The sequence below is a fragment of the Vicugna pacos genome, chromosome 3, assembly GCF_048564905.1.
Source record: "Vicugna pacos chromosome 3, VicPac4, whole genome shotgun sequence".
In the NCBI taxonomy this organism is placed as follows: Eukaryota; Metazoa; Chordata; class Mammalia; order Artiodactyla; family Camelidae; genus Vicugna; species Vicugna pacos.
In genome coordinates, this window is record NC_132989.1 from 10,959,632 (window position 1) to 10,975,491 (window position 15,860).

The 15,860-nt window shown below is 46.4% G+C and overlaps 1 protein-coding gene across 2 annotated transcripts in view; it reads right to left on the reverse strand.

The window, feature by feature from the left end:
- Positions 1-751: 751 nt before the first annotated feature.
- The window catches only part of LARP1 (La ribonucleoprotein 1, translational regulator), a 79,733-nt gene continuing 64,624 nt past the window's right edge, over positions 752-15,860 (reverse strand). For both annotated transcript variants that reach the window (XM_006214969.4, XM_072954067.1), the window contains exons 9-19: positions 14,550-14,724; positions 14,264-14,433; positions 13,416-13,808; positions 12,131-12,254; positions 11,801-12,006; positions 11,251-11,357; positions 10,275-10,426; positions 7,896-8,040; positions 6,211-6,320; positions 5,904-6,031; positions 752-4,406 (exon numbers count right to left, since the gene is read on the reverse strand). In XM_006214969.4, coding sequence (XP_006215031.1) covers positions 4,197-4,406; positions 5,904-6,031; positions 6,211-6,320; positions 7,896-8,040; positions 10,275-10,426; positions 11,251-11,357; positions 11,801-12,006; positions 12,131-12,254; positions 13,416-13,808; positions 14,264-14,433; positions 14,550-14,724 — 1,920 coding nt within the window. In that variant the 3' untranslated portion in view covers positions 752-4,196. The remainder of the gene's footprint in view (positions 4,407-5,903; positions 6,032-6,210; positions 6,321-7,895; positions 8,041-10,274; positions 10,427-11,250; positions 11,358-11,800; positions 12,007-12,130; positions 12,255-13,415; positions 13,809-14,263; positions 14,434-14,549; positions 14,725-15,860) is intronic.

A 15,860-nucleotide genomic window follows, 5' to 3' on the forward strand; every position in this document is an offset into this window, starting at 1 on the left:
ACTTTCCTCTGGCCCCTGGTGGCCACTGGTAGTGTGAAAGTTCCTGCTCACCTGATACAAGGTGGAATCATCCGGCAAATGCTCTGGATGCTCAACTACCAAGGCTGGGGGACAGCTGTCAGTTGAATGAAGAAATAAGGCTCACTTTAAGTTTACAATGACACACCTGGACCATTCTAGCATTCAGAATGTTACCACTGCCAACGCCTGGCCTCACAGGCTGAGAAAAAGCCACCAATGGGCCAGGGGCCAGTCACGGTGGGGGTGCTCATTGTGAAGGATCCCAGGGCTCCGTGGCCAACCTGGATTACATTAAGGCTGGAGCGTCTGTCACTCATTCACACCCTGCAGGGAAATGTGTTTGAGGAGGTATCACAACAACTTCTTTCTTCCTGGCTGTTTCCAGACAATGCCAGGGCACAGAGTCCTGGAATTCTGTCTGCTGGACTGGTGTCTATTATGCGGCACTGCCCACAGCTCCCACGTCTCGCTGGAGAGAAGGCGGCATGGATTCAAGGCTGGCAAACTCTCAAGACCACAGAGGAACTTGCCTGGAACCATCAGCAGCCTTAGAAGCTGGGCAGGATCTCCAGCCTCAGATGGACTCCCCAACAGCCAGTGCCAGAGCCTCGTAAAGGTTTCACCAGCCCATCCCGAGTGCATGTTCCTCTGGATCTGGTGTCGGAACCCTAACCAGGTTCCATCCCTCACTCCCAAAAGCCGTACCCAAGATGGGAGACCAGCCAGCCTGTTGCCTTTTCAAGTTTTTATTTTTATACATTTTTTTGTATTAAAAAGAAAAGCATAATTACCACAAATTACAAAGGACTAAAGCAGGACTAGAATAATGAATGAATCACTTCAGCCTGGAAAGCAGATACTCAATAATATTAATGTTATAATACAAGCTCATTCAAGTATTTTACAGTTTTTTTTTGTCCTTTTAAAATGTGATATCCTAGCACATGGTAAAGATAACGTATTATGAGCATAAGGTGGAACCTTCTCCGCAAAGCCAGATGACAGGTTTTCCTCTCCAGTCAGAAACGGGCTGTACCTTCTGATCTTCTCTGCCTCTGCCAGTAACATGGCTGAAGGCGGGGGGGGGGGGGGGGGGCGTTGGGGCAAGTCCAGGGAGCCTTCTACACAGGAGATACTCTGGGGTCCCACTCAGGACGGCACCAGACGATTCCGACCGCTCCACCAAAGGCTTTTGGCAAAAGCCCGCCCCACCCTCCCTAGCTACTTGACTTCCCTGCCCTGCCTCCGCACTTCCAGGGCGTCCAGGGCTTCTTGAGCAGCTTTCTTTTATAAAATCAATCTTCAGGAAAGGGAAAAAAGAGCTACAACAGAACAAAACAAAAACGTAACAACTTTGACGAGGGGGCTCCGCACCTCGATCTGAGCCGGGGGGTCCAGGCTGGGCAGCCCCTCCCCACTGGTAGTGCATCTGCTCCCAGGTTCAGGAGCGCGCGACAGTAACGTGCCCCTTAGCAGGGCTGGGGTATGCAGACCTTCTGATGTCTGATGCCCAAAGGTTCTGCTTGCATGGACCAATCTTGGAAGGACAGACAATGAACAGAATGATTTGGGCAGGCTCTTGCTTTATGTCAGATCTTGGATCCCCATGGAAGATGGTAGGTGTGAAGTGGCATGCCCTGATGGCCCTGGCCACTCCTGGCATGCTTGTCACAGATACATCGGTCCTAAGTTCAAGTGTCTTCAGAAAGTGAAGATGTAAACTACTCTTTGCAACATTTAACTCCTAACATGTTACCAAAAAAAAAAAAAAAAAAAAAACAAAGAAAGAAATAAAGAAAAAGAAAAAGAAAAAAAGCCCTCTCCCCCCACACCCTCAGCCCATGTTGAGTTGAAGTTCTCACCTCCCCTACAAAGGGGCTTCCTCTTCGGGGGTATCTGTGGGATCAGGGAGAGGATGGCAGCCCCTTTGGCCTGGGAGTAAATGCTAGGTAAGAACAGCCTTTCCCTGCACCCCCAAGGACTCCTTGTGCCCCCAAACCCAGCAGAGGACAAACACTGAGGTTTCTGTGGTGCTGGATACAGTACAGGGCTGAGCGACCCAAAGGAAAGGAAGGGGGAATAAAGGAAAGAGGGACGCAGGAGTCCAGTGTCTGGCACGTGGTGGGGCAGACACCAGACTGGGCAGGGAAAGGCCTCAGACCCCACTGTCAGAGCAGAGACCAGACACTCTTTCTTGGCTTTTGAGACAACTGGCTCATAGGAACTGAGGTGGGCTTGCCCATGCTAAACAGTGGAAGGGCAGAAAAGGGGGCACAGGCCAAAGCAATGAGGTGCCCCAGAGGGCAAGCCCTTGCCAGCCTGAGATACAGTCTCTTACTCCCAACTTTTGGGCCCAAAAGAGGAAGCAGTTGAAAAGAGGGCCAAAAAGTGTCAGTGCGTGATCAACACCACCATGGGTGACCGTGTTGTCTGTCACGCCCACACCTGGCACCCAGCCCAGTCCGTGAGGTTCAGTCCTCAGTCACCCTCCCTAGCTTCAGATTTCAGGAGACTCCAGCCATTCCGTTGTCATCATAGCCCAACCCAAGCAGTCAGCGGCCGGAGAAGAGAAGTCAGGTATACTCTATGTCCACATATACCTTTCTGGAACCAGCAGGATTCCCCCCACCCCCAAAGCCGCCTTGCCTCCCGTTCCCCGGTAGGATCAACTGGAGGGTGGGCAGAGACAGCTTGCAGAGGACGGATGCAAGATGGGGACACCCTCCCGACCTGGGGGAGAATGGCATCTTTCTCCACCTTTGTGAGACAAAGCCTCCTTGAGGTCTCAGAGAAGAACTGTTTCCAAGCCTCAGCTGCCCAGTGTCCACCTTTCCCCTCTGAGGTGGGGGAGACGGTCAAGCTGAGGACAAGCGTGTCCCAGATCCAGGCCAATACTGTCCTTCAACAGTTTGAAGCAAACCTGGCCTTGGGGTTCCAAGGGTAGGATGAAGGGTGTCACGGCAGGATGGGGCCTGGCGTGAGGCAACAGCAAGCAGAGCGAGGACATGACAGTGGCAGCAGTGTACAGACACAGGACGTCAGCTTCAAATGATGCAACAGAAGGGACATTTCGAGCACGGCTCTGATCTGAGCCGCCCCCAACTCTCTTGCCTACAGGCAGGAGGCACTGTACATGCAACTCGGTCCAGAGAAAGATTCTAGCCAATCCAGCCCAGGCACATCCAGAGAAGGTGGGAGCTCTTCCAGGTGACTCCACCGAGGAAAACAGGCATTTGATTATTTCAGATTCCCGCTCCACAATAAGGCAACTTTTAAAAAAATATTTTTTCCAAGAACAAAACAAAAAAAAAGAAATTCCAAGAGTAGGGGAAAGACATCACTTTCTGTGGATTAGGTGGGGGTTTTCTGATGGTTTTTTTTTTTTTTTGGTCTTTTATGGTCGATTTTGTCTTTTTTTTTTCTTCCATTTTCCAAGGATGGAAAGGTCAGAGAAAAATAAAATAAATCATCTTTCAATAGTCTTTTCTGGTATGAGCAGCGTCTCTCTGGGCTGGGGAGTAAAGGGTATGGGGAGAGGGGAGTGGAGAGAGGCTGAAGCCCTCCCCACCCCCACTTTTAGATCCTTTGGTTTCCTTCTCCCAAAAGATGGCAGAAGGCTGTGGTGGGGACAGCAGGGAGAGAACACGGTGATGGCAGGCCCCAGATGACCCAGGGACACTGCCAGAGCCTTGCGTGGGGCAGTGCTGGGCAATGGGGCCCACAGGACCTTCTTGTGGGCTGCATAGTTGGCTTGAGGGGGAGCAGGAGGAGGCTGTGGTGGGGACCAGGGTTGCGGCCTACCAGCCGTGGGCAGGGCTAGAGTGATTTTGGTAATCCAGACGAACTATCAATAATTTAAAACTTGATATATATATATATGTATATGTATATATATATATATATATATAAAAAAAAAAACCTTCCTCCTTAGCCTCCCCCCCCTTTAGAAGAAGCTAGGACATGAAGAAGAGTCATGGGGACAGAAGGGGGAGGAGGTGTGTGGAGGCTCCTGCCCAGGGATACCTCTCAAAGCCGAAATGGTATACACACTGCTACTCAGCACAAAGGCCCATCCTAATGACTTGAGGCCTGTCCCTCCTCTGTCCCCTCTCCTGGGACTGGGCACCCCCATGGACTCTCGCCTACCCCCCAAAACCCCAGGGCTAAGGAGCTTTTCACTTTCCCAAAGTCTGTATGTCCGAGTGCTGGCTTGTCCATTTAGCATCTTCCCGGATGGGCTGGCCAGTAGGTGGTGTGGGGGGTTGACTGATCACGGTGGCGGGCCTGCTGGAAGACTGGGAGGGGCACCGCTTCCGGCCCTCACCACTGCCACCTCCTGCTGCCACTGGGTGTCGCTTGTGGTTGCCCTCCTCACCCATGGGGGGCTGTAACAGAGGAGGGAGTCATGGGTGATTAGGGAGCACTACCCACACCCCCTTCCTTGACAGGACTGTCTAGAAACCCCCTACTTCCTAGCTCCTAGTGCAGATAATGACTAGGTTTATAACCCTACAAACCAGTTACCAGTTTTATTAAGCACATCTCCAGGTCAAGATGCCAAACCTCATGCTGATATATCTACATTCTCTCATAGGGTCTACACCACCCTTTGATGTAGACAAGATCATCTGATTTCACAGAGGAGGAAAGTGAAACATACAAAAATAATCTGCCTGGGGCCACTGAGCTTGTGAGTGGTGAAGACAAAATTTAAGCCAGGTCCATCTACCTCTGAAGCCCAGGACTTAATCCCTATGAGTTTCTCCTCCCCTTCTAAGAAGGGGCGTTGCTGCTCAGGAGATGATACATGGAATGTGACAGGCAACATGCTGGGACGCCCCAGCTCAGAAGGCCCAGATGCTCTTGGGAACTGCCTCATCCCACTCAAGGGATCCCCTAAAAAGGACACTATCTTAAGAATAGCCTAGGATTCAGTCTAGCTTCACCAATGCCAAAGGTCTGAGGATGCTTCCTCCCCTTGCTGGGCGCCACTGCTGAGCCCTTCTTGTTCTACCCCCAGTAAGTCTTCCTATGACAAGGCTTCTCTGTATGTGTGCCCTGCTGCAGGCCCCCAAAGGAGAAAATCCTTCAGGATGGTGGACAACAGACTCATCTTTCTATCAGGAGGCCTGAGCAGCACTGCCACTATCCCACTGGGTGGCCACAGGCTTCAGTTCATCCACTGCTATAGTGATGGTAACAATAAACCCTGTCTGCTTCACATTTTAAAGGTTAAATGAGATCAATGTAAAGTGCCTAGCACAGTGCCTGACACATAATAAACTCAATGTCAATTTTTTAAATACATGTAAGGACTATCATTTACTTCTATTTGCCCTTTGGCTAAAAGGTTTCATGGAACTAAGATGGCTGGCATCTCCCTACTACATTATAAACTCTTTGATGGAAAAGTCCCCAAAGCACCTAGCACAAAAAACCAGTAGCAATAACCCTGATCCACCACTGGATGTCACTGTTGAGTTGCTGCTCCAAGAAGAGGTAGGTAGAGGGAAGAATTGGACATAAATACTTCTGGGGTTGAAACTGAACTCCCCCAGAAAGAGTAAAGACATTTACCTTGGGTACTCATCTTGATCTTCTAACTAGGGCACAGCAGCAAGGAGGATGTGAGGTAGGAGGGGAAGAGCATCATGATGGTTTAGCCACATCCACCATGGGAAAGGGAGGGAGGAGCTACCATACATCTTCCAACTAGCCTTCACTGCCCACTTACCACCCTCTATTTCACACAGAAACGGAGGCCCAAATGGGGGCGGGAAGTATCCCTGGGCTAGTGGCACCAAGACCCAGGTACCCTGATCTCTGGTCTAGTTTTTTTTCCAGGACAACCAGGGTGGGAAAGATGAGAGACTTCCACTCACATCCACTCGGAAGTCTTCGAGACGTCGGAATTTGCCGAGGTATTCTTGAAGTTTGGGGTCAATGTCCAAATTTTTGGCTTTGGAATATTTCAAGAAGGCCCAGAATTTCTCCAGCCCATAGAGTTGGCCTGCAGGAAAAGAGGAGAGACAGGTAGAGAGAAGCTCTGCTGCAAAGCTGAGTAGAGAGGCCCAGAGGACAGAGAGGTGTGATGTGATACGGACAAGCCCAGGCTTCTCAGAGGAGCTGGGGGCCGAAAAAGAAGACCTAGATGACCAGGGCTCACAGAGCCCCAACTCTGACTCTTACCAGCTTCGTAGTCCTTCACAGTTTCCTCCTGAAAGTCCTTGAATATGTCCAGCCGGAACTTCTTTTCCAGGCCGTAACTGTAGTATCGAAAAAGGCACTCCAAACCATATCTGTAGGAGAACACAAGTCAGCGAAATCAGAACACAATTTACCTGTAAAACAGGAAATACACCTGGATGACAGATGACCTATGAAACAGTTTCAACACATAGTTTATTAAAAAATGGTAAGAAAGTGTAAGCCTTTGAGAAGGCTAATATCTAAAGCTAGCTTATATGGGTCCAGAATTCAGTGTTTGCCAAAAGTCAGTAAACATAGGTCAAATGAATCACAAACAGCCCCCTGCCCACACCCACGTGCTGACAGAGCACCACTCACTGCTTTCTGCTACGAGAGCAGAGTCTGAGTAGCTACGACAGAGACCTTAATGTCCCAACAAGCCTAAAATTGTTGTCTGCCCCTTATGATACGTTTGCCAATCCCTGGCATGAGGAAAGCCATTTGACCATGCCAATTAGTAGGTTTTTTCTGACTCAAAATTTCACTTCTAAGAACATATACCAGAGAAACAACCAAAAATGTAAATTTAGATTTTACAGACATACAAAAAATTGTTCATGATAGTATTATTAAATGAAATTTAAATGTCTGAGGGAAGCAATTAAGAAAAAATCATGGTAACTTCATACAATAGAATAATAAAACCTATTAAAAATTGTAACATAAATATATACTGATGAGATATAATGAGAGATGTTTATAGTATGTTATAAACTAGAAGTTATGTTTCAAAGTGTTATATGTAGAATGAGTCCATTTTTGTGGGAAAAAAAAGTAAAGCGTGTAATAACTTCTGTAAGGAGGCAAAAAGGTTAAATGTTTTAATAAAATGGAAAAATGTTCATGCTTAAAAATGATAAATAAGACACAAAAAGGCACTCATTGCATCATTCAAATATATTAAATACGGTAGAACATTAACACTGGCTGTCTCAAGACTGAAGGGTGTTTTCCCGTAACTTCTTTAAACATTTCTGTCCTTTTCAAACTGCTTTTAGAGGTAACATTTTGTTTTGGGGAAAAAAGTGCCTTTTTAAGTTTTGTTTTTTTAAAATAGCAAAATATTGAAAGCAGCCAAAGTATCTATTAATAGGAGACTTGTTAAATAAATTACAGTGTAAGACCATACATTGTATATAGTTCAAAGCCATAGAAAAGAACAAGGAAAGTTATTTATATATGGAAATGGAATGATCTCTAAAATATAGCATTAAGTGAAAAAGCAAAGGTGCAAAATAGTATCTAATAGAGGCCATCTTTTGTGCAAACAAAACAGGGGGTGTGGTGTGGTGTAGGAGACTACATAGATATGTCCTTACTTACATAATAAGCAACGTACTTTTAAAAAGGACCCACAAGATTCTAACAATACTGGTTGCCTGAGGGGAAAGGAACTAAATGGCTGGGGAACTGGGATGAGGAGACTTCTCACTATATAACTTCCGACCTCTTTGAACCTTGAACCATATGAATATATTAGTCATTCAAAAGCAATAAATTTTTTCACAAAGTAAATGAAATATATGTACAATAGGTTTCCAAATACAGTTCTGGAAGCAGACCCAACCAGGACCCCTCACTATTCCCCAAGCACCAGCGGGAGACTCCACCCCAATCCCACTCACCTGTAGCCTTCTTTGGCATCCTCCAGAGCCAGCTGCTTGAACTCCTCATACATCTTTTTGTTGAAGTGATCTCGGAGGAAGAAGGACCAGAAGCGGAAGAGAGTGTTCATCTCCTGAGACTGGCCAATGCCCAAGCGTTTCCGTTCTGATGGGGGAGAAAGGAGTAAAGACGTACGTTAGGCCCAGGCTCCCTGTGCTCTGGGGGAGAGCTGATCCTGAGGCTCAAGGACCTAGGTCTTTTCTTCTCCCGATTTACTGGCTTATCACTTGCCTCTTTAGTCTTTGCAGAGGTATTTATCGAGCCTAACTACCTCTGTGTCAGGCCCTGCTGCTTGGCACTGGGCCTGAGTCACCCCAGAAATAGGTGGCATCAGCTTCTGAAACCAGGTCATCTTAGCTCTCTACTTCTAACGTTACTGCTTTCAAGTGTAGTTAGAACAAGGAAAATTACAAACAAATAATCTGTGCATTCCAACGAATTATATTCCGCTATATTACCAAGAATGATTTCAGTAGTCCTACAATATTAGTAAGTCCAAAATAGTTCCATTAAAAAATACTATAATACCAAAGTACAAGAAACACAAGAAAAAATACATTAATTTGATATCATTAAAAAAATGAAGAATCTTTGTGCTTCAAAGGACATGATCAACCTGGTGAAAGAACAACCCACAGAATGAGAATAAACATTTGCAAGTTATACTATCTGATAGGGACCTGTATTCCGGATATATAAAAATATTACAACTTTATAAGGAAGGATCTGAATAGACATTTCTTTGAAGAAAATATACAAATGGCCAATAAGCACAAGGAAAAAAACGCTCAACATTATTAGCTACCAGGGAAACACAAATCAAAACCATAAAAAGATTTCACTTCACACCCACAAAGATAGCTATACTCAAAACACAAACTATAATGAGTGTTGAGAGGATGCAGAGAAATCAGAGCCCTCATACACTGCGGTTAGGAATATAAAATGGTGCTGCCAGTTTGGAAAAGTCCTACAGTTCCTTAAAAGTTTACACAGAATCACCCTATATGACCCAGGATCCCATTCCATGAAGATAAAGAAAACCTAAATGTCCACACGAAAACGTGTACAAGAATGTTCACAGCAGTTTTTTATTCATGATAAACAAAAAGTAAAAACCCAAAATGTCCATCAACTGATGAATGGATAAACAAAATGTGGTATATCCATATAGTGGAATGTAACTTGATAATAAAAAGGAACTGACACATGGTACAACATAAATGAACCTTGAAATTATTATGCTAAGGGAAAGCACCAGTCAGAAAGGACCACATATTGTATGAGTTCATTTACATGAGAAGTCCAGAATATGCAATTCCATAGAAACAGAGAGTAGACTTATGTATGGCTGCATAGACCTGGGAGGAACTGGGGTGAGGGAGAGATGGAGAGTGACTAGGAAAGGGCACAGGGTTTATTTTTAAGGTAATGAAAATGTTCTGAAACGGATTCTGGTGATGGATGTACAACTCTTGAATGTACTGAAAGCCACAGCATTGTACACTTTAAATGAATGAACTGTATGGTATGTGAATTATATCTCAATAAAGCTATTACACACACACACACAAAGATGGAAGCAGATTAACCAAGCATTTAGCAGCCGTATGTTGCTGAATAAACAGGGGCTGAAGTGGCTTAACAACTTTAATTTAAGTGAGCATTAAGATCGATCGCGTATCTTTAGAGACAACTGACAGAAGCCTGCAGTTAAAAGACACCTCCTTTTGTGATAAAAAGAAACACGTGAGAGTATCCAGAGGTTCTCTCCTTACACTCTCATCTAGAGCAGGGGTCAGCAATCTTTTTCTATAAGGAGCTGGAGAATAAATATTTTAGGCTTTGCAGGTCACATATGGTCTCTGACATAAATCCTCCCCTTCCCCACACAATCACTTAAAATAAATGTAAAAAACTGTTCTTAGCTCCAGGGCTGTACAAAAATAGGCTGCTGGCTGGATTTGGTCCATAAGCCATCGTTAGGCAACCCCTATTTATAGAATATATGCTGCCTCATGCATACCCTTTTGTGACGGACAGAGGACCACACTGGACAATGGGTAAGTCGGCGGTCTTGCCACAAACAGGAAAACTCTTGATAATTTTTATACCAATAGAGAAAGATCAAGGAACAGGAATGTTCTAAGCACCAGATTCTTTTCACCTCCTATACTCTAAAACTACCAGGTCTGAGTCTAACTTCAATCCTTCCTGCTGTAATGTCAAGTCACTTCTTGCTCTGAGGTTAGCGAAAACAGCTATCCGCTCCACCACCCCTCACAGCGGATCCGAGTAGGGCCCCAGGAAGCTCAGCCCTCTCCCTCTACGCTTCTTACCATTAAGGCAGCGCCTACGATACTTGTGGTAGACGTGTTGTGTGAAGCCATTTTCCTTGAGCAGCTCATGGGAAGGATGTTGAAACTTGGGCAGCGACTGAGGGGTACAGCCATAGCTACCAACTGCAGGCGTGCCTTCTGAGGGGCTGGAGCTAGAGAGACCATGAAGAAGACGGTATCAGCAGGGTCCCCAGGGCAGGCAGCCATCAGGTTAGGTGGGGTTCCTCTGGCCCCTTCCAACAGCCAAGACTCAGCCTCTCATAGTGCAACAGAGACCCAGGTACTGTGCTGGGCACTTAAGTTATTATTACATTCATGGGTATGACTTACTTTTTGCATCAGCCTCTGGATGGTTTTTACCGAGAGGTCACTGGGGCTCACAGAGACTAGGAGTCTCACCCTGGGTCACACAGGGCTAATATTTAACACCCCAGATCTGTACCCAAACCTGAGCTTTTAGCTGTTTATTTAACCTCCGTTAACATTTAACTTTCCTTATGAGCTATAATGGGTTAATGCATCTATATTTTTCTTAAAACCATGCCTATCTTTGCAGGGAGTAGAGTGCATAGGTCAGTGGCTCTCAAACCTTGCTCTGGAACATGGAACCCTGGGGCAATTTTTCTGAAGATAAATAAAAAGGAATCTGGGTCCTAGAAGTCTGTATTTTTATTCAACTCCCTGGCTGTCCTGAGGGAGGCAGCAGATACCCACTTTTGAAACCAGCCAGCTCCTTTTCTTCCTGAGAGAATGCCATGCAAGCACAACAGCACATCAGAAAACAGCCTTCCTCTTCCTGGAATCTGCATTAAGTTCTCCAGACTACTCCTGTGTTTTTAGATTTGGATGAAGGTTCTTTCCTTAAATTTTCTCTAATTCGCAGACCAAAGAGCTTCTCTCTTCTTGGTCCTACAGATGTCATGGCTTTCCGGGCCACCCTGCAGCCAGCCTAACCTCCCCTCTCCAGTGCCCGTACCTGATGGAAGCAGTCCGGGGCCTGTGCTCACGGGAGTCCATCACCCAGCCCACATGACTTTCCAAGGGCGGGTTCGAGCTGTGTCTTGTTTTCCTTTTCCGAGGCATCTGCAGAGGTCAGTCCAGGATTTGTTACTAATGACTCTGAGGAGCATCAAGTACTTGTAGGATGAAGATCTCTTTCTATGTGTGAGTTACCTCAAATTTACAAAGAATTTTCATATCTATTCTCACACGATGTCCATAACTGTAAGCCAAGAGCTTATTTCACAGGTGAGGAAACTGAGGTTTAGGAGCGATTTGCCCAAGGACCCACACCTGATCCATCCTCCTTAGGTTTTATTGTGACTACAAGGGGCCACCACTCCCACGCCCAGTCCGTCCTGCAGATGTGGTAACTCAATCCTGGGTGGGCCCACCAGCCTAAGACTACAAAGCAGGTGTGGGACTTGGCACTTCCTTGGCTCAAACAAGGCAAGGGAGAGAAGAAGAGCCCTGGAATGCAGTAAAGTGTGCCCAAGACTCTTAACAGCCCAGAAGGAGCACCTCACCTTAGCATCTAGTGTCCGACCTTCCTTCACCACTGGGTAAAACCGTGAAGTCTGGCTTGAGTCTTTGAGCTGTGGTGTCCGGGGAGTGCGGGGGGTCCTGGCATTGCGGTAGTTTGGTGACTCTGGGACAGTGGTTGGTAGAGAGCGGGCAATGGTGGAGGGCTCAGGAGCACCAAACAGCTTGTTGGCCAGGGCATCAGTGGGAACTGCCAAGACAAAGTGGGGACAGTAAGCAGGGGGTAGGCCTGTGATGGCCTGTCCCTGTAAGGTCCCCATCGGAGGGCTCCCGACCCTCCCACCCAGGCCAGGGTCCTAGATGTTGCCTCTCACCTTGCTGGAAGCGGGGTGGTCCAGGAGGGACCTCCTGGTTGGGATCCACAGGAGGCTCAGGGGTTAGTGTGTCAAACTGCTCCCGACTGATCATGTTGACTTTCTTGAAGTTCTCGACTTCTTGCTGCAGAGAGTATGAGATGGGTGGGGGAAAGATACTGGTAAGAAGACTGTCCTAGCTGTTTAGAAATCAAGACGTACAGGAAATGGAAGACGGCAGCTCCCATGTCCACAAACGTGGAATTCTGGTCCCCAGGCTCTCGGGTGCCCTATCACCATGCCGCAACCCGTTTCCCTGGAGTGAGTGTGCTAACCCAGAAGGAGTGAGTACTTGCCCAGCCCTCTCCACAGCAGCACCGAGGCCAGGACTCCAGTTCCCCAGAAGCTTGCTGCAGACTCCCCTCTGACTCTCCTTCTGCAACTCTCTCCTAAACTCCACCGAACACACTACTGCTCACTACACAGGCTCACCAAAGGCCAAGCCACCACCACACATATCCACTCCGTAAACATCTACAACCTAAGTTTTGTTTCCAGGAAGCAGTGACTTTTTTATTAAAAATATTTTTTTTGTATACACAAACACACACACTGAAGTATAGCTAGTATAGGTAGTATAGATAGTTTACAATGTTGTGTCAATTTCTGGTGTACAGCACAATGTCCCAGTCATGCATCTACATACATATATTTGTTTTCAAACTTTTTCCATTAAAATTAAAAAATATTGAAAGTAGTTCCCTGTGCTATATAGCAGAAACTTTATGTTTAAATCTATTTTTATATATAGTGGCTAACATTTGTAAATCTCAAACTCCCAAATTTATCCCTTCCCACCCCCCTTCCCGGTAACCATAAGAGTGTTTACTATGTCGAAGCAGTGCTTTTTTAAAAGACCTACCTGTTCCCCATCTTCCACACTCAAAGCAAGTTACTTAAAAGGTTTTTAAATTTTGATACATGCCTAAATATTTAAGAATAAAAATAACAATCTAGGAATAGAAATGACAATTTCATCCTTTCTCTACTCATAAAAGTGCCTAGCCAACTTACAACATTAAATGCGAATGCCCAAGACACAACCATCACCTCTCATACAGGCCCAGCTTACAGTGTTTACAGATCTCTTCTCATTCCTAGTGCCTAACAGTATCAATCACCACCCCCTTTTATTAGACAAGGATACTGAGGTTCTATGCCCACGGTCACACAGCTTGTCAGCCTTCCTCTTCCTCATGTTACACATACCCTGGGCCCCACTGCCACAGCTACGCTGGAGCCTCACCTTGATCTGGGAATACTCAGGTTCGAACTTCTCAGTCCACAGGTCCTGCTCGTAGTAGAAGAGCCCATCGTTAATGACCTTGGCCAGCTCAGCGCTCATCTTGGCACGCGAGGTGTGGTTGCCTGTGCGGTCCCCCCCTGGGTGCCGGCGCATATAAGGTGGCGTCTGGGTGACAATAAGGATCTTGTTGACATCTCGGTCATCAATCTCATAGTCAGAGTCCTCATCAGACCAGGCAGTGAAGGTGTTCTTCCGCCCATCCATCTGCTCCATTTCCTCGTCAAACAGGAAATCCAGTTCCTCTTGTTCATCCTGATCCTTGGACATCAGCTGCTGAGAGGGCAGTTGCTGAGGCAGAGTGGTCGCGTGGAGGAACCTGGGCTCCTCTGACTTCTATAATGGGGGCAGATCAAAGAGAGACGGAATCACCTCAGACTAGGCTCTGTCACTGTCCTAGAGAGACAGAAGCCCCAGCCCCTCAACACAAGACTGTTACAACTGTGGCCTGAATAATGCCAGCAAGTCACAACTGTCAGGCCTGGAGTCAGCTTCCCGGGGAAAAGACATCCCATAGGGCTCCAGGTTTCTCCTCTCACGGATCACATCACAGCCATTCACAATGAAATGGCAAGTTCCCTGTATGTAGGAACTGTGCTCTCATTTACCTAAATATATATCCCACACAGCACCTGGCCTGGGAGTGGGCGCACAGCCTAACTTCGACAAGTTGATTCATCCATTTATCCAACCTTAATACCCCCCAACAGACTTGGAAGCTTCATCAGGCAAGAATCACAGCTGCCTTGCCTTCCATCAAATCCTCAGGGCCGGGGACAGACCTCACCTACCTTGGGCCGTGCTGGGGAGGGCCGAGGCCTTTTCTTCACTTCAATCCAGTTTTCAGAATCCAGGTCAGGGAGGCTGGCAGACAGGCCTTTGGGCAGTGTCTTTAGATTGCTGACCTCCTCTGTTTTGGTTGGCACTGGGGTGACCGCACGGGGAGAGCCAGGCGCCGACTCTGAAGGGTGGGAAGAGGAGGTCTTCATTCCTCCAGTCCTCCTCCTGATGCCAGCCCTGAGGAGGGCTGATGGCGGAGGACAAGGGCAACAGAGAAGCATCCACGTGCTAGCCTACCTGTTTCCTTCTGGTAGTGCTGGCGTGGCACAAACTCTGGGCAGTTGAGAAGCTGGGAGAAATCGGTCTGGGAATAATCCACTATCGGAGGACCAGGAAGAGGCCATTTCTCCGGCTCCTCCCTCCTACGGACTTTCTCATCAACGATCTCCACCACCTTGCTGTCCTTTAGGGCCTGCAATAGGGAGAAGGAGGGAGAGGATGCAGGGGAAAGATGCGGACAGATTGAGATCTTGGAAGCTGTTGAATGACTGAGTTCCATGAGCTCAGGGATGAGCCCAGAGCTGGCAGGAGTGTAAGAAAACTGGCACCATCTTCCATGATTGGAGAAGTGAGATGTTCAAACTTTTAGGTACTAACATGAAAAACACCTGTCCTCTGACCCTGTAGTCTACTTCCAAGAATCAGCCCCAGAGAAATATCTGTACAAACAGGTGACAATATGTGTAAGATCTGGATAAAATGCTATCTATAAAAGAAGAAAAATGGAAAACAACCTAACTTGCCACCACATTGCCAATTTAAACCAATTATGGCATATCCATTCGATGGAACACTACTCAGGCTCAAAAAGTAGCTTCAAATGCGCTCAGCTGGTAAGAGCCACAAAAAAGTTGGTCTAGGTCAGTGAGCTTAAGATCCCACCAGTGTTTATTTTTTAAGTAAAAACATACAAATAGACACAAATTTTTCTAGGATCCAGATAAACTGCTATGGATGTTTATCTGGGGAAAAGGAAAAATAAAGAGGGGAGGGGCAACTTCTTTTAAAAATCTTTTATATGGAAGAGGAAAATATTTCAACATGTGACAACATACTCTGTTGGTGAGGCTAGGGAAAAGAGGCACTTACATATTGCTGGTGAGAACACAAAGGCACACATGCTAGAAAGGGAATCAGGCAACACCAAGATTACACATGCATCTGCCCTTCAGTTCAGCCATCCCACTTCTAGAAATCTACACTGAAGACACACTGGCTGAAATATGAAAAGATACATGTATACCTGTGAACAGGAACGAGGACTATCTCTCTGTTACTACCAGCACTATACGGTCAGCTCCCAGACATATTAAGTGAAAGTATAAAAACAGGTGAAGAAACACGTGCTGTAGGTTACCATTCATCTAATAAAGGTGAAGTATACAAATACACAGAGATATCTACTTTTTTTTTTAATGGACGAATTCAAAAAAGGTTGCCTATAGTGAAAGAAAGGGAAAAAGGTAGAAGCCAGACTTTCATGAATACATCATGCTGACTTTGGAACCATGAAAATGTCTTCTATAAATGTAAAACAACAAAGGAATC